This window comes from Eubalaena glacialis, chromosome 14 (genome assembly GCF_028564815.1).
Source record: "Eubalaena glacialis isolate mEubGla1 chromosome 14, mEubGla1.1.hap2.+ XY, whole genome shotgun sequence".
In the NCBI taxonomy this organism is placed as follows: Eukaryota; Metazoa; Chordata; class Mammalia; order Artiodactyla; family Balaenidae; genus Eubalaena; species Eubalaena glacialis.
Genome location: NC_083729.1, coordinates 52,634,238 through 52,658,822, shown reverse-complemented (window position 1 = coordinate 52,658,822; position 24,585 = coordinate 52,634,238). Strand labels below are relative to the sequence as shown.

General features: G+C 42.1%; 2 protein-coding genes across 5 annotated transcripts in view; one reads left to right on the top strand and one right to left on the bottom strand.

Moving 5' to 3' along the window:
* Positions 1 to 1,353, top strand: part of USP34 (ubiquitin specific peptidase 34) — a 240,766-nt gene extending 239,413 nt beyond the window's left edge. For all 3 annotated transcript variants that reach the window (XM_061168549.1, XM_061168548.1, XM_061168547.1), the window contains one exon: positions 172 to 1,353. In XM_061168549.1, coding sequence (XP_061024532.1) covers positions 172 to 779 — 608 coding nt within the window. In that variant the 3' untranslated portion in view covers positions 780 to 1,353. The remainder of the gene's footprint in view (positions 1 to 171) is intronic.
* A 102-nt stretch (positions 1,354 to 1,455) lies between these two features.
* On the bottom strand, positions 1,456 to 24,074 carry LOC133105165 (activator of 90 kDa heat shock protein ATPase homolog 2). 2 transcript variants are annotated; one of them, XM_061211107.1, is made up of 10 exons: positions 23,782 to 24,074; positions 22,399 to 22,589; positions 7,459 to 7,544; positions 5,487 to 5,601; positions 4,321 to 4,409; positions 3,525 to 3,641; positions 3,006 to 3,107; positions 2,403 to 2,454; positions 2,121 to 2,261; positions 1,457 to 1,701 (listed from the first exon to the last, which is right to left on the bottom strand). In XM_061211107.1, exons 1-10 carry the CDS (start codon positions 23,859 to 23,861, stop codon positions 1,670 to 1,672), a joined length of 1,005 nt encoding a protein of 334 aa, XP_061067090.1. In that variant the 5' UTR covers positions 23,862 to 24,074; the 3' UTR covers positions 1,457 to 1,669. The 2 variants fall into 2 exon arrangements, with proteins under 2 accessions (XP_061067091.1, XP_061067090.1); XM_061211108.1 differs by having other exon boundaries at positions 1,456 to 2,261; positions 3,525 to 3,635.
* Positions 24,075 to 24,585: the final 511 nt, after the last annotated feature.

The window sequence follows — 24,585 nt, the reverse complement described above, 5'->3', positions numbered from 1 at the left end:
TGGACTAATAAAATATTGACTTTAGGGTGGGAGAAGGGAAGAATACTGACTTTACAATAGCTGTGTGAGCCTCCTGAATATAAATGCTAAAAAACAGAATTTCCACGACCACCCCCAGTATGATCTTAATGACTCCTTTCAGAGAATTTGTTTTGATGTTCCTTTTCACAGATGATGAAGGGGCAACTCCTGTTAAAAGAAGGCGCGTTAGCAGTGACGAGGAGCACACTGTAGACAGCTGCATCAGTGACATGAAAACGGAGACCAGGGAGGTCCTGACCCCAACTAGCACTTCAGACAATGAGACAAGAGACTCCTCAATTATCGACCCAGGAACTGAGCAAGATCTTCCTTCCCCTGAAAATAGTTCTGTTAAAGAATACCGAATGGAAGTTCCATCTTCGTTTTCAGAAGACATGTCGAATATCAGGTCACAGCATACGGAAGAACAGTCCAACAATGTTAGATTTGAAGACTGTAAAGAATTTAAAGACCTCCACTGTTCCAAGGATTCTAGCCTTGCTGAGGAAGAATCCGAGTTCCCTTCGACTTCTCTCTCTGCAGTTCTGTCTGACTTAGCTGACTTGAGAAGCTGTGACGGTCAAGCTTTGCCCTCCCAGGACCCTGAGGCTGCTTTATCACTCAGTTGTGGCCATTCCAGAGGACTCTTTAGTCACATGCAGCAGCACGACATTTTAGATACCCTGTGTAGGACCATTGAATCTACAATCCATGTGGTCACGAGGATATCTGGCAAAGGAAACCAAGCTGCTTCTTGACATTAGATGTAGCATGTCTACTTTTAAGGTCACCCCTCACCCCCAATGCTGTTTGTATAAGTTTTGCTTATTTCTGTTTTTGTGCTTCAGTTCGTCCAGTGCTCTCTGCTTGAATGGCAAGATAGATTTATAGGCTTAATTCTTGGTCAGGCAGAACTTCAGATGAAAAAATTTGCATCTTCAGTATACTTTCTAAAGGGCAATCATCAGATAATGAATATGTTTTATGTAATTAAGAGTTCACTGTAGTGGCTTTCATTTAATATGGCTGTCTGGGAGGAACAGGGTTCCCTGGCCCTGTACAATGTAATTTAAACTTAACAGCATTTTTACTGTGTATAATATGGTGTCCTCTGTGCCAGTTTTGTACCTTATAATAGAGGCAGATTGCCTCCGATCGCTGTGGTTCTTATTATCAAAATTAAGTTTACTTGTATACGGAACAACCACAAGAAATTTGATTCTGTAAAGAATCCTCTTTAGCTGTGGCCTGGCAGTATATAAATGGTGCTTTATTTAACAGAATACCTGTGGAGGAAATAAAGCACACTTGATGTAAAAATAATTGTTTTATTTTTATTGACATGACTGATTGCTATTCTGTGCACTTAATTAAACTGATTGTGATGACTTTTTATTTGTTTACATACCTTGCTTCAAGTCTTCTCAGATGAAAGTAATGAGAAAACTGAATGGGGGAACATACTTACTTACTTATCCATTATATTCTATTTCATCATTAGAAGTATAGTGGCAGTCCAAAAAGTACCTTTTTCCATAGACTTCAATCCTCACCACCCTGAAGTGCATAACTGCTGCAGGGAGAAGCATAACAATACAGCCAACTCGCCCTCACTTCAGCATGCTTCTGAATGCAACATGCCACTGTTTCACGACCTAAGAGCTACACACCTTAAAAACCCTGAAGTAAAATAAAGGAATAGTATTAACATGCCATTTATTTTTCATCTTCCTGAACTAAAATTACAGCTAACAGCAAGCTTGCTAGGACAAGCTTTAGCTTGGGACACTTCAACTATCTGTACTCAGGGACTCAATCTATTCCCAGAGGAGCATCTATGGGAGGTAAAATACCTAATTTCACATTGCTTGCTTTTAACTCAGTGCAGAGTCTAGTCATCATAGTAAAGATTCAAACAATGCTTTCAATTCTAAGTTCATGGATTTCATCCAATATAAATTAAGAGTATTTGTTTTCTTTTTTTAAAGGAATGACAGAGGGAAGAGGTAAACGTTACACTTTTTCTGCTTACAAAAAGTAATGCCCTTATAAAATCTTCTAACTAACTCAACCATTTAGGGTGATCAGCTGCAGTAAACCTTGTATTTCTTCAAAATGCTGCTTCTGCCAACAGAATTTCATGTTCTCTTCTTCACAGACAGGAACTCCTTTACAGTCCAATTGTAATTCCGTCTGCCCTAGAGTAGGCACAAAATTCAGTGCAACTGTTGCATAGTGTTCTGGAAGACAGAAAGGAAAGCTCATTACTGCATTATGAAAAGAAAAATGTATCCATACAGTACCACTATTTGATTTTCATAGTAGGGGGAAAAAAAACTTGAGTGTTTTTGGACTTAAAACAAAAGGTGCTAATAACATACCTTCTGGCCAGTTCCTACATCTCCATTTCATGACGATCTTTTTATTTGTTAACTGAAAACAAAGGGGAAATTCCACTGAAAACATCTTTTAAAACTTCATACAATACTACAACAAACACCGAATCCTTTCATGAAAGCCCCTATGTACGAGAAGTAATCAATGAACAATGTACACTCCCATCTTCCAGTTTATATGCCAGCACCATTGAGAATTCATTGTCCCTAGTGCCAAAATGTAACGGCAGTAACATCAAGGACAGAAGCGTTACAACCAATGCAGAGCTGATGTCAACGGCAAGGCAACTGACATTTGGCAACACACACCCTAGTGGCAGAAACCTGAAACTTCTAGACCAAGAGTTGGGAGGAATTATACATGTGTCTTCTAAAATCATAAACATTGCACAATTACTGTGAAACTAAAGCTTCAGCTTTTAGTATATATAACATTTTTTATTTTCCCTGTAGCCAACTTTATAAAGTGGTCAAGTTTCTGTGAACACAGATAAAAACCAAAGCACATTAAAAAAAAAGAATGAATAAAGCAATATTAACAGAAGTCAGTCCCAGCTTAACTTTCCTTTAACCTAGAAGATTACTTACCAATTCTACATATTCACCAGTGATGTTCCCATCAAACATCTGGAATTTCCTTCCCTTTTCAGCTTCTAATACAGCAGGAGATTTAGAAAATTTTTGCACCAACTAACCAAGCAAAACATACAATAGACATGTTATTCTGGCATATGCTATCATGTTTTTAACCTAAGTGTAAAGTACTAATATAACAGTTACTGTGGTTTGTGTTTGTTTAATTGTGAATGCATAGCTTTTCATTATAGCTTTCTCTTTCTCTCCCTCTCTTTCAGAGGAAGAACGCTCAGTAAATTGCTCCAAACACCTCAATGCTGATAAATTCCCCCCAAATGCCCATCTTTTCCCCCCCTCAAATCTTTAGGATAACTTCCCCGTCTCAAGCTATCCTAAAGATTTCTAGATCTCTTCAATCAGAAAAACACGGCCATGCAGGAAACCAAGAACCAGCTTCAGTTCTTAGTGGTGTAGTAGGTGTATTTTCTCCCAGTGTCAGCATTTCAGATCCTAGCTTGAGATGTGACTTACATCTTTCACAGTGAAGATTCTGTACAGCTGCTCGATAGCTGTGTCAAACAGTTCCGTCATGTGCAGTGCCACAGTGGGAATCCTTACACCCAATGCCACTGGAGAGGAGGCCTGAATCTCAAAAGAAAAGGTTCCAAAGCATAATTATTAGCATGACAAGAGATTCAAAAAATTCAGTCTTCCAGTCTTAGTAAAACACCAAATGTCCCGCACACTATCCCTTCCGCTAAAAGCCTTTTTAGCACCACCAATCCTACCTAGTCTTTATTTTGGAAACAGTTCAGTGCGCCTTAGCTCTGTTCCACTCCCAGGCTATGGCTTCACAGCCCAAATCCTACTTGGATATGTAAATATGACCCAGGGAGCATAAAGATAAGCAGGTGAAAGATAACAGCACTTAAGGCCAAAGGGTGTCAATTCCCCATCACCAGATTCCAAGAACAGGATCTAAAACCTCCCAATCCTCCAAAAGTCTGGAGAGAAGGTTCTTCCATTGTGGTATGTGACCTCAAAGTCACCTGCTGTTATTTGTTGCCTACCGAAACAACACTGCCTTCACAACAGTCTTGAACTAAATTCAATATTTATCCCACAAAAAGGATCCCTTCCATCAAGGATGAAAGTCTCATTTCATCATTTCCCCCAAAATGGCAAGGGATGCAAGGGTGGATTAACTGGCCCTCCTCAATATCCTTCATAGTTCTCCATCATCACAAGGCTGTTTAGAGCTTTGAAGCCTTCTCATTAAGCACTTCCTTTCTCCCCCTCCCTACATATCTGCCACCAGAGATCATACCTGCAAGGTAGTCTCACTCAGTTTCCTTTTAACTGTCAATTCCTGGGTTGCCATAGCTTTGGTTGGTAAAATCATTCCCATTGTAAATTCTACAAAGAAAACATGAGAAATGGTTTTAATAAAGAACTTTTTCCTTTTCAGCACAAATAGTAAGGCAGAAAACTGAAAACAGTATATAAGAATATAAAGGAACTGATATTTGTAAAAAGAATTCCTATAGCGTTTAGAGAATTTCAAGACCATTCTGTATTTTTTACATATAAAACTAATCATTAACCTGAGTTCCACGGCAACAAATGCCTTTTATCCTTTTCTTTTTATCAAATGCCTCACTTTTATCTAGTTCTTGATAAAATAGCATAATTTCCAAATGTTGTTTTCCAAAAAGCTCCATTTTATACACCTAACTACTAATAGCTTTATGGCCTTCACTTACTGTCAAAGCCAGACACTTGGCTTATTGCTTCACCATCACCTCACAAAGCTTGGCCTCACAGTATTCAAGCCTGTGGGCCAGCAGCGTGTGTGATCTCGTAGGAAAAGTGTAAACCCCAAACCCATCTATGTCAATGCCTAGATACTCAGCAGAGTCCAAGGATGAGATGCAGACATACAAGCCCTGCTGGCTATTTTACCTGGCAGGTAACTTCTCTAATTTAGGGAAGAAGACAATAACCTCAATTCCACACAGTGAAGGGATTAAATAAGTCTCAACTACACCTGTAATACCTGCAGTCACTTTCATTCACTCATTCAACAAAAATTAAGCACCTACTACATGCCAGGCATTGTGCTAGATGCTGGAGGTATAGCAGTGAACAAGACAGGCTCCTTCCATGCCTTCATGGAGCTTACAGTCTAGCAGAGAAGACAGACATTAAACAAATAATTATAAAAACAACTGATAAAATAATTATCATTCCAGAAAACTATCAACAATTCTGTAGGCAAAATGGTTCACGCTGTGTAAAATACTGATGATCACTAATTATGGTCTAACTCATGACTAGCTCTCAACCTCCAGACTACAATTTATCCTGCAGCATACAGAATTGTTTCTAGAGCTTTGGAAATCAGCCTAACCTGGGAATCCAGACCACAGTGCAGAGCATTATTTGGGTAAATGGAAAAGGGACCCTCTAGTTCACAAGGGATGCCTTCTTTACCCGTCTTAAGAGCCTTCAGGTAATCTCCAAGGGCTTCCCTGACCTTGGCGGTGCCTGCAGTTTTCATAAGATCCTTCAGTATATTCCCATCTCCTTTCTTTTTACTCACGTTCACCTACAAATCAGAAAAATACAAACCTAAGAAAAATCTGGTTTGACGTAATCTTACAATACTGGGACATATGGATGAGGGATCTGTGATGGTGAGGAAAGGGAAAGAAGTGGATGTAAGAGACGTGACAGGTTTTCTTCATATAGTTTGAGAAGATGTAAGGGGTTTTTAATCAAGGGTCCATTGACCTGGTTGGTGGCCAAATCTTGAACGGACCTCGTAGAATGTGAACCCCCCAATTTGCATACGTTTTATGTGTATATATATTATATTGATGATGTAGTCCATGGCTTTCACAGGGTCTAGAAATGCGCTGTCTAGTATGGTAGCCGCTTAGCCACATGTGGCTACTGAGCACTTGTAATGCGGCTGGTATGATTTGAGATGTGCTGTAAGTGTAAAATAATATACACCAGACTTTGAAGACTTAGTACCAAAAAAGAATGTAAAATAATCTCATTAATAACTTTGATACTAATTACATGTTAAAATGATATTTTTATATTTTGGGTAAAATAAAAAATATTAAAACTAATTTCATCTGTTTCTTTTAAATTTTTTAACATGGCTGCTAGAAAATTTTAAGTTCCTTATGTGGCTTGCATTATATTTCTATTGAACAGCGCTCATCTAGAACCCCAAAGCCAGTGTAATTAGGAAAACCAAGTTCCCAATATCCTGGTCTTGGGCTACATTTTTTTGTCAGGGAGGAGAGTTGGGAAAGGGAGAGGAGGAGGGAGAGGAAAGAAAAGAGGGAAGGATGGAAGGAATGGACAGGAGGAGAGAGGGGGAGACAGGGAGAGGGAAGCGTCAAAATGCTGCTCTGGGGATGCCTCTGTAGTAGTCTCAGAATGAAGAGGTGTTGGTTTGAAATATCTAGTGTCCCTGTGATTCGGTTGAGTTGGGCCTGCTCCCAGGCCCCAGTTCTAATCTGAAGAGTTTGTTCTGTAATACTATTGTACCACAGGCTGAATCTAAAAGACCAGTGTAATATGCTGCTGAAACACTTCTCAGCTGATGGATCTGAATACAGCAAAGTGAAATCACAGCCCGAGGACAGCAACCACACGTCTGAAGGTATGTCCGAGACAGCCCCACTTTTACGGCCTTTTATAACCTTTAAGAAAGGCAACTCATAGTGGCTCAGTGTAACTTAGTTTTTATATCTTGAAGGCCTTCACACTGAATACGTTCACAAATCAAAAAAGACCCTGTATCAAACTAGCTTCATTTGGAAAATATAGCTGCTGTACAAATGGTCTCGCCCCAAAACCAAGCTTTTGGCTGAAAGAGGGCACTAACTGTAAACCAAGCATGGGAGTTACATAGGCTCTATCTCCCAAGACAACCAGAAGAGCCAGTCAAAAGCAACACACACTAATTTACTTAAAAACGTGGTATAACCAAGAGAGATCACAGCGAAAAGCTGAGAATTTTCACTATTGAAGGGAAGGAGCAACGATACAGAGGAGAAGCAGCAAGATCCCATTCACCAAGCTGTGCAAAATACCTGAGCACCTTCCAGTATGTACACTGTCACGTGTATCTGAAAGGTGAATTAACCCAGTGTCACAGATGAGGAGGCCACGGAGGGTGCAGTCACCTGCTTGGGCCCGACTCCTGGTCCACGGGGGTCTAGGGCTTCCCCAGCGTGCTCTTCCTCATGCACCACTCTCCCACCCCACGCTGCCCCCAGGGTACAGCTATCCTCCTCGGCAAACGAGCCCTCACTGCTCACCAAAACTACCGCACAAGCACCACACAGTCCGATTAACAGTTTTTCAAATGCCCAACATGTCTAACAGAAACTTGATTTAAAAAAAAAAAAAGAATAGAAAGAAACTGCATCAGATACCTCACCTCAGTGTCATCTACTTCATTTTCTTCAGATAGGTTGGGTATTTCAATCAACCCCTTGTGCTTCGCACCAGATTCTTTAATTATACCTAAAATGAGCAAAATACTTTCCTCAATTACAAAGTAACAGCCAGTTTACATAAACCTGCCCTGCCTAACTGAACAGCCCACCCTCCTCACAGGGCACCGCCACCGTGGGGACGAGGCAGGGCCAAGGCTTCCCCACCACACACGCGCCCAAACCGACCCTGCTCCCCTGGCCCACATCACAGGTAAGCACCCTAGGAAGGCGGGGGTAAGAACCTGGCAAGTAAAGTGCACACACGATCAGGGGCCACGTGGAATCACGGGACTGGAGTAAACGGCTCTGTTAACCAATGTTTCTTCTTTCATCCCCCAATATTCTTTACCAAGTCAAAGCAGGAGAAAGGGCTGTCTTGAAGAGGAGTCACAAAAGGGACAGGAAGGCAAAAAGGGACACTGAGTTCTGATCACAGAAAGAGTGCGGGAGGGAGGTGTGGCCTGGGGAAGTTTGTGTGGACTCCATGCAGCTGACTTCTTTCAAGACCAGAGTGTTGACTTCAATGACGACATCAAGGTGGTGACATAGGTTATTCCCGACTTCAGTCCCCCTCACAAAAAGACCAACTAGCTGCTATCCATGGACAAGACACCACTGTGAAAATCCCAAAACCCAGAGGTGAGGCTGCACACTCTCCTGGACCAGAGGCAGAAAAGGACTGCATTAGAAGGGTATGAGGAGTGGTTTAACACTCTGACCAAACTGCCCCTGCGCCAGGCCAACACAGAACCACACTGAGAGGGCCCCACTGCAGTTTTTCCAGCAGGAAAAGAGGGCAGAAGGTGGACATGCAGGTCCCCCGGCACTGTTGGATGCTTCCTGGGAGGGCCACTGGGGTCTCAACTTATGGAGACCACTGGGAATCAGACAGGGATGGAGAAGGGGGGCAGGGCTTTCAGCAACCAGTGCTCAAATCTGGATGGGCCATGTTCCTGCTTGCAGCAGTGCATGAGCAGAGCTCAGCTGGCAATTCTGCCTGATTTGGGCCCCCAGGCAACAGGCCAAAGCCAGCTGTGGAGCCCATTCTACCGCCCTACAAATTCATAGCTCCACTCAACTGCTGAGTGTCGCTTCCCATCCTGCCCATCCAGGAAGCCCGACCAGAGAACGTGGGCAGCCTCGGAGCCCATCCAAATAGCCCCGCTTGGGCAGGGAGCCAAGCCAGCAGCCCTGCCCAACTGTTGAGCATGGCCTCTGGCCCTGTGTAACCAAGGGGCCTGAACAGTGACCCTAGGCAGCCTCGGAACCCAGCCTACAGCCCCGCCCAATTGCTTAACACAGCTTGTGGCCTTGTCCAGACAAAGAGCCCAGCAGAGACCCCACCCCACAGAGAACAGTCTCTAGCCTCCCCAACTGCGGGATACAGCTGGAAGCCCCTCCTGACCAGAGAGCACAGCCTGCAACCTTGTTCAACAGCTGAGCATACTCAGCACCCTATGGATGGTGAAGCCAGGCCTGCAGACCTGCCCAACTTCAAGGCACAATCTGTGTCCCCACCTGGTCACCGAACACAGCCTGAGGCCAGGTCCTACCATGAAACCCTGCCTGCAGCCCTGCCTGAACACAGAGTCCAGCCAGCAGCACCACCTGGTCAGGAAGCATAGCCTGAGACCCCACTCAACCAGCAGCAATGGCAGAGCCCAGTCCATAACCCTGCCCAATCATAGAGTCCAACCAGTGGCACCACCCTGCCAGGGAACACAGCCAGGGTTCCACAGACTCTGCCTAACCAAGGGTAACTGCAGAGCCCAGCTAATGGCCCCACGTAACCATGGAGCACAGCCAGCAACCCTGCCCAGTCAGGGAGCCCACTCAGCAGCCCTGCTTAAACATGGAGCCCAGTCGACTCACCCAACCACAAAGCCCAGCTACTGGTAATCCCCTACCCTGACCTCAGAGCACACTCAACTGGAGACCCTGACAGCAAGCCCTGCCTGCCCATGGACACTACTAGTTGACACATCCAATAACCCAAGTTGAATGGTGAAGGTTTTTCCCTGCCAAAGCAAACCTGTAAAACATGGAAGAAGAGACCACTTACTTATACACACAGATACCAGTGCAAGGAATCAAGGCTCAAGAAAAATCAGGTAAACATGACACCACCAAAAGAACCAAATAAAGCTCTAACAGCTGACCCAAAGAAATGGAGATGTATGAACTATATGACCAGGAATTCAGAATAAACCTCTTAAAGAATTTAGTGAACTATAAGAACACACAGACAACTAAATGAAATTAGGAAAATAATGCATGAACAAAATAAGCTCAAAAAAGAAACAGAAATCATTAAAAAAAAAACAAAGCCAGCAAAATTCCTGGAGCTAAAGAATACAATGACTGTACTGAAGAATTCAATAGAGAGCTTCAACAGCTAACCTGACCTAGTAGAAGAAAACAATTAGTAAACTAGAAGATGGGTTATTTGAAATTGTCCAGTCAGAGAAACAAAAAAGAAAAAAGAATGAAAAAGAGTGAAGAAACAATATGGATCTCATGTGATACCATCAAATGAAATAACACATGCATTATGGAAGTCCCACAAGGAGAAGAGAAAGAAAGGGACAGAAAGTCTATTTAAAACAATAATGGTTGAAAACTTCCCAAACCTGAGAAGAGAAATGGACATCCAGATTCATAAGGCCCAAAGGACCCCCAAATAGGTTGAACTCAAAAAAGGCTGCACCAAGACACATTACAGTTAAATTGTCAAAAATCAAAAACAAAAAGAATTTTGAAAGCAGCAAGAGAAAAGCAACTCTTCACATAAAAGGGAGCTTCATAAGGCTACAGGTGGATTTCTCAACAGAAACTTGACAGGCCAGCAGTGGGATGATATACTCAAAATACTGAAAGAAACAATATGTCATCCAAGAATACTATACCCAGCAAAGCTGTCCTTCAGAAGTAAAAGAGAGATAGAGACTTTCCCAAACAAACAAAACCTGAGGGGGCTCAATGTCACTAAACCTGCCTTATAAGAAATGTTAAAGGACATTCTTCAAGCTGAAATAAAAGGATGCTAGTTAGCATCATAAAAACATATGAATGTGTAAAACTCACTGGTAAGGGCTTCCCTGGTGGCGCAGTTGTTGGGAGTCTGCCTGCCAGTGCAGGGGACACGGGTTCGAGCCCTGGTCTGGGAGGATCCCACATGCCGCGGAGCGGCTGGGCCCGTGAGCCACAACTACTGAGCCTGCGCATCTGGAGCCTGTGCTCCGCAGCAAGAGAGGCCGCGATAGTGAGAGGCCCGCGCACTGTGATGAAGAGTGGCCCCCACTTGCCACAACTAGAGAAAGCCCTCGCAAAAAAAAAAAAAAACAAACAAACAAACAAAAAAAACTCACTGGTAATGGTAAATATACAAAGTCAGATGATCTAATATTGCAATGGTGGTGTGTAATTCTCTTACAACTCTACATTAAAAGTTAAAAAACAAATGAATTTAAAATAACCATAACTATGAGAATTTGTTATTGGATACACAATGTAAATTGTAACATCAATAACCTAAAATGTGAGGGGGGGAAGAAGTATAAATTTCTGTATGCTATCCAATTTATCAGTTTAAATAGGGTGTTATAAATATATTTTATATACACCTCAGGTTAACCACAAAGGAAAAACCACAAAAGGTTATGATAAAGGAGTCAAAGCATACCAGCACAAAAAGGCAGCAAATGACTAAAGAGCTGGCAAGAGAGGAAGCAAAGAACATAGGATCTACAAAACAGTTAGGAAAGAATTAATGAAATGGCAATAGTAAGTCCTTACCTATCAATAGTTACTTTTAATATAAATGGATTAAATTCTCCAATCAAAAGGCACAGAATGGCTGACTGGATGAAAAAAAAACAAGACCCAACAACATGCTGCCTACAAGAGACTCACTTTAGCTTTAAGGATACACATAAACTGAGAGTAGAGGGATGGAAACAGATACTTCAAGGAAATATTAACCAAAAGAAAGCAGGAGTAGCTATACTTATATTAGACAAATAAGACTTTAAGCTAAAAATGGTCAAAACAAACAAAGAAAGTCATTATATAATGCTAAAGGTGTCAATTCATCAAGATATAATAATTGTAAATATTTATGCACCTAATACTGCAGCACCTAAATATATAAAGCAATTACTAACAAAACTTATAAGGAGAAATAAACAGCAATACAATAATAGTTGGGGACTTTAATGCCCTACTCTCAACAATGGATATATCATCCAGACAGAAAACCAATAGGGAAATATCAGATCTGAACAACACTATACATGAAATAGACCTAACAAACATATACTGAACATTCCACCAAAGAGCAACAGAATATGCATTTTTCTCAAGCACCCACAGAACATTTTCTAGGATAAATCATAAATCAGGCCACAAAACAAGTCTCAACAAATTCAAAAAGATGGAAATTATAATAAGTATCTTTTCCAACCACAAATGGTATGAAACTAGAAATCAGTAACAGAAGGAAAGCTGGAAAGTTCACACATACATGGAAATTAAAATACTCCTGAACAACTAATGGCTCAAAGAAATCAAAGGGAAATTTTAAAAACATCTTGGTACAAATAAAAATGTAAACACAAACACTTATGAGATGCAGCAAAACCAGTTCTAAGAGGGAAGTTTGTAGCTATAAACTCATACAATGACAAAAAAAAAGAAATATCTCATATAAAGAGCCTGACATTACACATCAAGGAACTGGAAAAAGAACAAACTAAGCTCAAAGTTAGCAGAAGAAAAGAAATAACGAGCAATCTACAGATTCAATGCAATGCCTGTTAAAATTCCAATGGCATTTTTCACAGAAATAGAACAAACAATCCTAAAATTTGTATGCAACCCCAAAAGACCCCAAACAGCCTAAGCAATCTTGAAAAAGAACAAAGCTGAAGGCATCATACTTCCTGATTTCAAACTATATTATAAAGATATAGTAATCAAAAGAGTATGGTATTGGCATAAAAAACAGGTACACAGATCAATGGAAGAGAATAGAGAGCCCAAAAATAAACCCATGCATATGTGGTCAATTAAGCTTTGACAAAGGAGTCAAGAATATACAGTGAGGAAAGGACAGTCTCTTCAATAAATGATGTTGAGAAAACTGGCAGCCACAAGCAAAACAATGATACTGGACCACTATCTTACACCATACACAAAAAATTAACTCAAAGTGAACTAAAGACTTGAACCTAAGACCTGAAACCACACAAGCTCTAGAAGAATACATAGGTGATAAGCTCCTTGACAATGGTCTTGGCAGTGATTTTTAGATTTAACACCAAAAGCAAATATAAACAAGCGGGACTAGTCAAACTAAAAGGCTTCTGCAAAGAAAACCCAACAAAATGAAAAGGCAACCTACTGAATGAGAAAAAATATTTGTAAATTATGTATATGATAAAGGGTTAATATCCAAAATATATAAGGAACTTATAAAACTCAATAACAAAAAACAATCTGGTTAGAAAATAGGCAGAAAATCTGAAGAGACATTTTTCCAAAGAAGACATACAAATGGCCAACAGGTACATGAAATGGTGCTCAACATCACGGAATTATACATCAAAAGCACAATGCGATATCACCTCACACCTGTTACAGTGTCTTTTATTAACAACTTATTGACCAGAGATGTATTAATATGTCTTTTGTTACCTGAACGTTATTGACCGGAGACATATCAATACATTTTTAGAGAGTGATACAATTAACATCACCTTGCAAAGTTGTTAGAGCTTAAAATTGATTGAGGGTTCATTAATCAACTTATGATTGTCATTATCATTCACATTTTTCTCTGTTAGGTTTTTGTTCCAACCTTGTGTATATTATAATGCAAGTTTATTAACTGTAAAATTTTCAAAAATGACACGTGAAATTTTGAGTGAAGAATTTTTTGGTCAATTTTATGCAGATACTTTCTCTGATTGTCCGAGCAACATATATACTAGTGTCTCAGAAGATGATAATTCTTCAGAATATAGTTGATTCAGACGATGTGAATATCAGACCAACAAAAAGACAAAAAACCTTAGTGATTGATACAGAAAGTGGAAATGAAACTCATGGTGCTGGAGAATGCTCCTTTGCTTCTACAGAAGAGTGGATTGAAGACATTTCATGAAAATTAGAAGACTTTACAGGTGTGTCAGGTGTAACTACTGAATGTTAATAACCCGCAAAGTGTTAGTGACATAACAGAATTAATTTTTTTTTTTTTTGGCAATAACTTTTTCAAGTTGGTCGCTTCTCAAACAAACTTGTATCACCAACAGAATGAAAAATCATATAAAGAGTATGGTAAGGCTTTAAAACGGACTGATGTAACCAATAGTGACACGAAGAAGTTTCTTGGATTAATAATTTTGATGGGACAAATAAGAAAGTCACACTGGAAAGAATATTGGTTGACTGATCCCTTACTTGAAACACCTGTCTTTCCAAAGATTCTGACGAGAATAAGGTTCAAACAAATAATGACAGCTCTTCACTTTAATGATAACTCAAAAATTCCACTTCCTACAGACAGAATTTCAAAAGTTAAACCTCTTTTGGATTATTTTCTACCGAAATTTCAATCGATCTATATACAAACAAGAGCTATCACTTGATGAGGCAATGATAAAGTGGAGAGGACAACTCAGATTCAAAACCTATAATCCCAGAGAACTTACAAAATATGGAATTTTGGTCAGGATGGTTAGCGAAAGTGAAACTGGATATATATGCTACCTTGAGATTTACACAGGTGAAGGAAAGAAACTGCAAGAAACAATATTATCAGTCCTACAACCTTACCTTGGTTCACAGCACCATATGTACCAAGACAATTATTACAACAGTGTGTCCACATCTGAAATACTGTTGAAAAATAAAACCAGAGTTTGTGGGACTATAAGAGAGAATTGTGGTCTACCAAACCAATTAAAGGAGAAATCTAAAAATCTACAGGGAGAGAAATGACATTCTTATGGAAGGGAGAAGTGATTCTTCTTATATGGAAAGACAAGAGGCTAGTCTGCATGGTGACAACTATTCATGATGCCTCCATAACATCTACAGGAAAGGAAGACAGGAGGACTGGCCATCAGATAACTAAGCCCACTTGTATATTAGAGTATAATAAATATATGAGGGACTTCCCCAGTGGTACAGTGGATAAGACTCCGTGCTCCCAATGCAGGGGGCCCGGGTTCGATCCCTGGTCAGGGAACTAGATCCCACATGCATGCTGCAACTAAGAGTTCCTATGCCACAACTAAGGAGCCCTGGAGCTGCAACTAAGGAAGCTGCCTGCTGCAACTGAGCCCATGTGCTGCAACTAAGGAGCCCGCAAGCCGCAACTAAGGAGCCCACCTGCTGCAACTAAAACCTGGTGCAACCAAATAAATAAATATTTTTTAAAAATAGAATCACATCAAAAACAAAACAAAACACAACAAAAATATATGAAAGGAGTTGATCGATTGATCAATATCTGGCAAACTTCAATATCCTCCAGAAAACTCTAAAATGGTATAAAAAAGTGGGTTTCTGTTTGAGTAATTACAGTTTATTCTATGCGTTTAAAGTTTATTGTAGCCTTAATGCACATAATAAAATGACTTAACAAGCAATTTTTGTTAGCAGTAGCTAGAGAATGGGTAACTGACCAGTCTGGTGAATGCAGTGGTAGTCCCGCACCTGGTGCTTCTTGTGGCATTTCTAAAAGAGCCCCTCCACAAAGATCCACCTTGTTGACTATCAGGTAAAATAAAAGAACATATTCTATATGAAATAATACCCACAGGACTAATAAAAAATGCCACCACAAAGTGTAGAATCTGCTCTTCCAGGAGAAAGCACAGTGAAAAGTATATTTGTAATAGATGTTCTTTCCCCTGCACAGAGGTGCCTGCTTTACTGCCTATCACACTCTAACGAAATAATAGAATGCTTTAGTAAGACATGTACTAAGTTTCAAATAAATGCATTAAGTGAAAAAAAGTTGTTGATATATACTCAAATGCAGGTGTTTCAATATTCACTTACATAACAAATTGCCAGCCACAGGCGTTAGTTTCTGCAAAAATCCCCCAGTCAGTAATGTGTTACAAAGGGAAGAAATAATGAGTGTTGGCAAGGATGTGGAGAAAAAGAAACCCTTGTGCACTGCTGGTAGGAATGTAAATTGGTGCAACCACTATGGAAAACAGTATGAAGGTTCCTCCAAAAATTAAAAATAGAACTACCATATGATCCAGCAATTCCAGTTCTGGGTATATATCCAAAGGAAACAATAACACTAATTTGAAAAGATATATGCATCCACATGTTCACTGCAGAATTATTTACAATAGCTAAGACATGGAAGCAACCTAAGTGTCCGTCAGTGGATGAACAGATAAAGAAAATGTAGTACATACAAACAATGGAATATTATTTAGCTATAAAAAAGAAAAAAACTCCTGCCAATTGTAGCCACCTGGATGGAACTTGAGGGCATTATGCTAAATAAAATAAGTCAGAAAGACAAATACTATTTGATCTCACTTATATGTGGAATCTAAAAGAAAAAAATAAAACAAAAAACCAAAGTCGGTGGGCTTCCCTGGTGGCGCAGTGGTTGAGAGTCTGCCTGCCGATGCAGGGGACACGGGTTCAAGCCCTGGTCTGGGAAGATCCCACATGCCGCAGAGCAGCTGGGCCCGTGAGCCACAGTTTCTGACCCTGCGCGTCTTGAGCCTGTGGTCCGCAACAAGTGAGGCCGCAGTGGTGAGAGGCCCGTGCACCGCGATGAAGAGTGGCCCCCGCTTGCCACAACTAGAGAAAGCCCTCACACAGAAACGAGGACCCAACACAGCCATAAATAAATAAATTAAATAAATTAAAAAAAACAAAACAAAAACCAAAGTCGGACTTCCCTGGTGGCGCAGTGGTTAAGAATCCGCCTGTAAATGCAGGGGACACGGGTTTGAGCCCTGGTCCTGGAAGATCCCACATGCTGCAGAACAACTAAGCACATGCACCACAACTACTGAGCCTGCACTCTGGAGCCCGCGAGCCACAACTACTGAGCCCACACACCACTACTACTGAAGCCTGCGCACCTAGAGCCAGTGCTCCACAACAAAGAGAAGCCACTGCAATGAGAGGCCCGCGCACCACAACGAAGAGTAGCCCCCACTCGCCACAACTAGAGAAAGCCCACGTGCAGCAACGAAAGACCCAATGCAGCCAAAAATTAATTAATTTAAAAAAAAGAAGGTGCACGGATACAGCAATTAAAAAAAAAAAAATCCAAAGTCATAGATACAGAGAACAGATTAGTGGTTGCCAGAGACAGGGGGTGGTGGAATGGGTAAAACGGGTGAAAGTGGTCAAAAGTACAAATTTCCAGTTATAAAAAATAAGTCATGGGGATGTAATACACAGTATGGTAACTATAACAATACTATATTGTATATTTGAAAGAAAGTAAACCTTAAAAATTCTCATCACAAGAAAAAAGAAAATCTTAAAACTGTATGGTGATGAATGTTAACTAGACTTATTGTGGTCACCATTTCTCGATCCCTGGTCCGGGAAGATCCCACATGCTGTGGAACAACTAAGCCCATTCGCCACAACTATGGAGCCTGTGCTGTAGAGCCCGTGATCCACAACTACTGAGCCCGTGTGCCACAACTCCTGAAACCCACACGCCTAGAGCCCATGCCCCGCAACAGGAGAAGCCACTGCAATGAGAAGCCTGTGCACCACAACGAAGAGTAGCCCCCGCTCACTGCAACTAGAGAAAGCCCGTGCACAGCAATGAAGACCTAATACAGCCAAAAAAATAAATAAATAAAATACAATAAATGAAACAGAGAATAGGAAAACAATAGAAAAGATTAATAAAACAAAGAGCTGGTTCTTTGAAAAGATAAACAATATTGACAAAACTTTAGCTAGACTAACCAAGGGAAAAAAAGAGGACCCAAATAAATAAAATTAAAAATGAAAGAGGAGACATTACAACTGATACCACACAAATACAAAGGATAATAAGCAACTACTGTTAACAATTTTATGCTATAAAACTGGACAACCTAAAAGAAATGGATAAATTCCTAGAAACATATCACCTACCAAGCCTGAATCATTAAGGACTAGAAAGTCTAAACAGACCAATTATGATTAAGGAAACTGAATCAGTAATCAAAAAAAACTCCCAACAAAGAAAAGACCGGAATCAGATGATTTCACTGGGGAATTCTACCAAACATTTAAAGAATTAACATCAATCCTTTTCAAACTCTTCCCAAAAACTGAAGAGAGGGAACATTCCCAGACTCATTTTAAGAGGCCAGCATTACCAGGATACCAAAGCCAGTTAAGGACACTACAAGAAAAAATTACACGGTTACTCAGCCGTCCAGTGGTTAAGACTCTGCGCTTCCACTGCAGGAGGCCCAGGTTTGATCCCTGGTTGGGGAACTAAGATCCGCATGCCACACAGTGTGGCCAAAAAAACAAAAAGAAAAGAAAAAGAAAAAATTACAGACAAATATACCTGATGAATATAGATGCAAAAATTCTCAACAAAATACTGGCAAATTGAATTCAACAGCACATTAAAAGGATCAAATACTATGATCAAGTGGGATTAATCCCTGGGATGCACGGACGGTTTAATACCCAAGTCAAATGTGATGCATCACATTAATACAATGAAAAATAAAGATAATATGATCATCTCAATTCATGCAGAAAAAGCATTTGAGAAAATTCAACATCCACTGATAATAAAAACTCCCAACAAAGTGGGTATAATAGAAACATATCTCAACATAATAAAGGCAATATATATGACAACCCCACAGCTGACATCGTACTCAACAGTGAAATGTTGGAAGCTTTTCCTCTAATAACAGGAACAAGATAAGGGTACCCACTCTCACCACTCCCATTCAACACAGTATTGGAAGTCCTAGCCAGAGCAATCAAGCAAAAAAAAGAAATAAAAGGCATCCAAATTGGAAAGGAAAAGGTAAAATTACCTCTGTTTGCATAGCACATGATCATATATACAAAAATATCCAAGAGACTGTTAGAACTAAAAAATAAATTCAGTAAAGTTTCAGGACAGAAAATCAACATACAAAAATCAGTTGCTTTTCAATACACTAACAATGAACTATCTGAAAAAGAAATAAAGAAAACATCCCATTTACAATAGCAGCAAAAACGGTATATACTTAGGAATAAATTTGACCTAGGAGGTAAAAGATCTGTAGATGGGAAACTATAAGACACTGATGAAAGATATCCCATGTTCATGTCTTGGAAGAATTAATATTGTTAAAATGTCCATACTACTTGGGAGATTGGGATTGACATATATACACTAATATGTATAAAATAGATAACTAGTAAGAACCCGCTGCATAAAATAAATAAATAAATAAATAAATAATTTTTAAAAAATGTCCATACTACACAAAGGCATCTATACATTCAATGCAATCCCTACCAAGATTCCAGTGGCATTTTTTTTACAGAAGTAGAAAAAACAATCCCAAAATTCACATGGAACCACAAAACACTCTGATAGCCAAAGCAATCCCAAGAAAGAAGAACAAAGCTGGAGGCACCACAATTCCTGATTTCAAACTTTACTACAAAGCAAGAGTGATCAAAACAGTATGGTACTGGCATAAAAAAAAGACATGTACCAATGGAACAGAATCAAGAGCCCAGAAATAAACCCATGCATATATGGTCAACTAATATATGACAAGGGAAACAAAAATACTCCATGGGTAAAAGATACTACCTTCAATAAATGGTGCCGGGAAAACTGGATATTCACATGCAAAATAATGAAAATGAATCTTACACTATACACAAAATATACACTATACACAAAAATTAACTTGAAATGGATTAAAAACTTAAATGTAAGACCTGAATCCATAAAACTCCTAGAGAAAAAAACAGGGAAAAAGCTCCTTGATGTTGGTCTATGGACTACTCAAACTAAAAAGCTTCTGCACAGCAAAAGAAACAATCAACAAAACGAAAAGGCAACCTACAGAATAGGAGAAAATATTTGTAAACCATATCTGATGAGTTAATATCCAAAATATGTAAGGAATCATACAACTCAATAGCAAAAAAAAAAAAAAAATACCATTAAAAAGATGGGCAAAGGAACTGAACAGACATTTATGCAAAGAAAATATTCAAATGCCCAACAGGTACCTGAAAAGGTGTCCAACATCACTAATCATCAGGTAAATGTAAATCTAAACCATAAAGAGATAACACTGCACCCCTGTTAGAATGGCTACTGTCAAAAAGAGATAACTGCTGGTGAGGATGTGGAGAAAAGGGAACCCTCATGCACTATTGATGGGAATGTAAACTGGTGCAGCCACTATGGAAAACTGTATAGAGGTTCCTCAAAAAATTAAAAATAGAATTACCACATGATGTAGCAATTCCACTTCTGGATATATAGCCAAAGGAAATGGAATCACTATCTCAAAGACATATCTGCACCCCGATATTCAATACAGCATTATTTATGGTAGCCAAGACATGGAAACAACCTAAGCGTCCATCGATGGATGAATGAATAAAGAGAATGTGACATATTTACACAATGGAATATTATTCAGCCACAAAAAATAAGGGAAATCTGGCCATTTCTGACAACATGGATGAACCTTGAGGGCATTATGCTAAGTGAAATAAGTCAGAGAAAACCAAATACTGTATGATCTCATTTATATGTGTAATCAAAAAAAAACAACAAACTCACAGAAACAGAAAGTAGACTGGTGGTTGCAAGGTGGCAGAGGGAAGGGTGGTGAAGGTGGTCAAAAGACACAAAGGGCACATATAACTTCCACTTATATGATGAGTAAGTTCTGAGGATGTAATGTACAGCAGGGTAAGCAATACAGTATTATACACTTGAAAATTGCTAAGAGAGCAGATCTTAAAAGTTCTCAACATACACACAAAAAAATTGTAACTATATGAGGTGATGGATATTTTAACTAACCTTATTGTGGAAATCATTTTGCAATATACACATATATCAAATCATCATGTTGTATACCTTTCACTCATACAATGTTATAAATCAATTATATCTCAATAAATCTGAAAAAGCTAAAATTAATATAATTAAAATTTAATTTAAAAAAAAGGAAGACCAGAGTATTGTCTCCTCCCCAGCGGGTCCCACTAGCCACCTCTAGGACTAACTACTAGAGGAGAAAGCACACGGGGTCAGGGAAGCCCTGTTCCATCTGCCCTCTGGCTGCTGCCTGGGAGTTGCTGGGTCTTATCCTACAAAGGAGCTGGTTGATGCTTTGAGCTAAGGGAGATGGAAGAGACACAAGACCATGAGTTTCCTTGGGGACCTCAGAGCCCCTGTCTTGGGGAGCTGGATGTGTAAGGAGCCAGACCCTGCTATGATCCAGCCAAGAACAGCCACTGAGGGAGCAACTGAGAGCAAACCCCTAGCCAGAAGGTTTCAAGGCACAAGTGGACTGCTTTTGATGCTCACTGAACATTCCCTGGGCTCTGGCCTGGCTCCAGTTAGCAAGACAGCCACTAGGACAGAGGCCCAAGGACAGCTCACCAGGCAGCTCTCTAACCCAAACTCTCAAGAAAGGAGCTGACACGAGCTGAGGCCCAAACACAGCACCATCCTCCAGAACCAGATCTTGCCCTCTCTCCTCCTTTTCCTTTTCCCTTTGTCTTCATATCCATGGTTATTTCAACAAATATTTATTGAGTATAGACTGTCCACCCAGCAAGGAGCCAGGCACCACGGGAGAAATTTATTCATTCAACAAACACAACGTTTCAGACAGTGATCTGGAAACAAAACCAATCAATCCCTGACCCAAAGACCCAAAGAATGAAAACAACCAAAATGTCTATGAACTGATGAACAGATAAACAAAATGTGCTACATCTATACAACAGAACGTTAGTCAACAATGAAAAAGAATGAAACATGCTATAAGACAGATGAACCTTGAAAACATTATGTCAAGTGAAAGAAGCTACTCACAAAAGACCACATACTGTGTGATACCATTCATATGAAATGTCCAGAACAGGCAAATCCATGGAGACAGAAATTAGATTAGAGGTTGCAAGGACTGGGGGAGTGACTGCTAACAGGTACATGGTTTTGGGGGAGAGATGAAAATGTTCTATAATTGACTGTAGTGATGGCTGCACAACTCTGTGAATATACTGAAAACCAGGGAATTGTACACTTTAAATGGGCAAACTGTATGGTATGTGAATTATATCTCAATAAAGCTGATATTTTTAAAAATCTCTGCCCTGATGAATGGGGAGGAAAGGGGAATCCAGAACAATAATAATGTAACCATATGTAGTGTGCCAAATATCAGTGCTTTGGGGAGAAATAAAGCAGGGGAGGGAAACAGTACAAGGAAGGGATCTGAAACTGTTAAGAGAATGGAGACAGATGGCTTTACTCAGGATGCAAACCTGAAAGAGCTGAAGGAGCCAGCAGGCACCTATCGAGGGGAAGAGTGCTCCAGGCAGCAGCTCCAGGAAACGCTAGTGCTCACAAGTGCCTGGCAGATTGAGTCCGGCTGACAGCTAAGAGCCCTAAAGAGCTCTGAGTGCTGGGAGAAAGGGAAGCCCACAGCTGGTTGGACAAGGAACTCCACGTGCAGTAAGGGTGTCCAGAACTCCAAACACCAATTCAGGGGCCCATAGCAGGAGTTCTAAATATATCTGTTGAATGAATGACTAAGGAATCAACCAACTCTGCCCCAACACAGCCCCCAGCCCCACCTGTACCTGGAGGACCCTGTTACCTTTCCAGCCCAGTTTGATGTTCCACTCATAGAAGAAAATCAGCTTTCCTTTGCGGCTGCTGCAGGAAGCCTCGCCTTCCACCTGCTTCAGCTCACTGATCTCGCAACGGCCAGCCTCATTCTCCACAGCGATGCCCACCAGGAGCTCGCGGAGCTTCCCCTTGGACCAGCTGGTGGCATCCCGCTCTGTCCTGCCGAGGGCCAGAAGAAGGGCAGAGCCGTGAATGGAAGCCCCCACTGGTGTCCACATGCCCACCCTGGGGAATCAGGGTAATGCCCTGGCCCAGTCCAGATCAGCCCAATTCCTCTCAAGCAGCTGTTGGGTGGTATTTTGTCTTAAAAACACTGGTTTATTTGGGGGAAAGGAGGTCTCGAAATCTCACCTGGTGGAAATGGAGGGGTAAAGCTTGGGCCACATGAAAAGGTAATTATAACTGAAATAACTTTTATCTTAATAAGACAAATTATCAAGTGTTTTCACACAGATATTATCTCATACAATCTTCCCAAATAATGTTCCCATTTTAAGGGGTGGAAATGAGCAGAGAGAAGTCCATTAAGTGTCCATGGTGACAAGGCTGGGAAAGGAGAGGTCACCTCTTCCCAACCCCAAGCCAGGGAAGGATGCCCTCACAGGCTAAGGCTTTGCTCTGCCCTGGACCTGCCTCAGCATCACCTTGATGGCCTTGAGGTAGCACAGCCCTCAGAGAAGCAGAGCAGAGAACATCACTTCCTGAAGCTCTGACTGAAGAGGGAGGGGCAGAAATCAGCCCAAGCTCCAGATGAGATAGAAAAAGGATGGGTAACTAGTTAGAACTCCTAGAAGGCAGGGCTCACCAGAGACTCATCAAGTTAGATGTGGAGTTGAGATCCAAATTCCTGTTCTTTCCAATACATACGTACCACACACACACACACACACACACACACACACACACTTTCTACCTTCATTTTAACTCCCCAAAACTTCAAGGGGCTGGGGGGGAGGGGCGGCGCGGGGAGAGCTTCTAAGGTCACAGACTGCCGAAGCTGAAGCGGTAAGTCAAGAATGACTTCTATTCCTGGGACCCAACCCAACTTTCAAAAAGAGGAAAGTGAAGTCCCAGAGCCGGTGCAGATAAGACCCCGGGTCTCCAGGCTCCAAGGGCTCCGCAAGCCCTGAGGCTAAAGACGAACATCTGCACCTGTGCAGCCCCCAACCCTCCCCACTTCCCCGGCCCGGGGCCCACCACGGCCCGGGAGGCGCCCCGAGACACCCGGCCGCCCCTGCACCCGGGGCACAGGGCGCCGGGCGCTCGCAGAGGGTCCCCCCCCACGCCCCGCCCGCCGGCTCCGGAGGGAGGAGGCCCGGAAGCCGCGGCCCCGGCCCCTGCCCGGCCGCACCAGTGCCAGTTGTTCACGTTGGTCCCGTCCTCCCGCTCCTCCACGATCCAGCGCGGGTCCCCCTGGCCCCACTTGGCCATGTCTGCGCGGCGGCGCGGCCTCAGCGGAGAACAAGGAAGGGCCGCGGCGGCGCTACGGCTCAGTCGCCGACGTTTCCGGCCTTCGAGCCCAAGATCAGAGCGTTCGCAGCGCCCAGAAAGTGCCAGAAATCCCCGCCCCCTGCGCCACCCGGCCCCGCCCGCCCCGCTCGCCCCGCTGCGGAGCTCCGGGAGAGCGGGAGCGGGGCTGGTTCCGAGGGGCGGGGGCGCGGGGCGGGGCCCGGAGGGTGGAGGGGGCGGGGGGCGTCTGGGCTCAGGAAGCCCGCCCCCGGGAGGGGGTTGGGCCCGAGGCGGGTGCGGGCCAGGAGGGGAGGGGTCGGGGCCCAGGAGACCCGAGTTGGGGGCGGCGGTGGGTAGGAGAGGGGTCCGAGCCACGGCGCTGGCGAGGGGGCGACCTGGGAGGCCGGGTGGGGTTTGCGGAGGCCCTGGGCCCCGCCGCGGGTCTCGCAAGTGCACGGGCTGGGGAAGGCCGGACGCCTCTCAATGGTTCGTTATTATTACTGCAGCGATGACCTTCAGTGCTGGCAAGCGGGGCGGTGAGTAAGGGGCGCCTGAGAGCGGCACCGGGGCTGCAGACAGGAAGAGGCCGTCGGGCTGCCAGCGGCCGTGCTGACGGTGTTCGGTCCTCTCGAGGACACGACCCTCGCGAGCACTTGGTCACCCTGTTTGCTGTGCGACCGACTTGCTGAGGTCGGAGCGCGCCCAC

Bases quoted from the DNA above. Each gene is read 5' to 3' on its own strand.
- LOC133105165 (XM_061211107.1), bottom strand. From the start codon at position 23,861: ATGGCCAAGTGGGGCCAGGGGGACCCGCGCTGGATCGTGGAGGAGCGG. The intron at 3,642-4,320 runs GTATGATCTCTG...TTTTCTTTTGAG, and splicing joins TGAGTGAGACTACCTTGCAG to ATTCAGGCCTCCTCTCCAGT. The intron at 3,108-3,524 runs GTAAGTCACATC...TTGCTTGGTTAG, and splicing joins GAATCTTCACTGTGAAAGAT to TTGGTGCAAAAATTTTCTAA.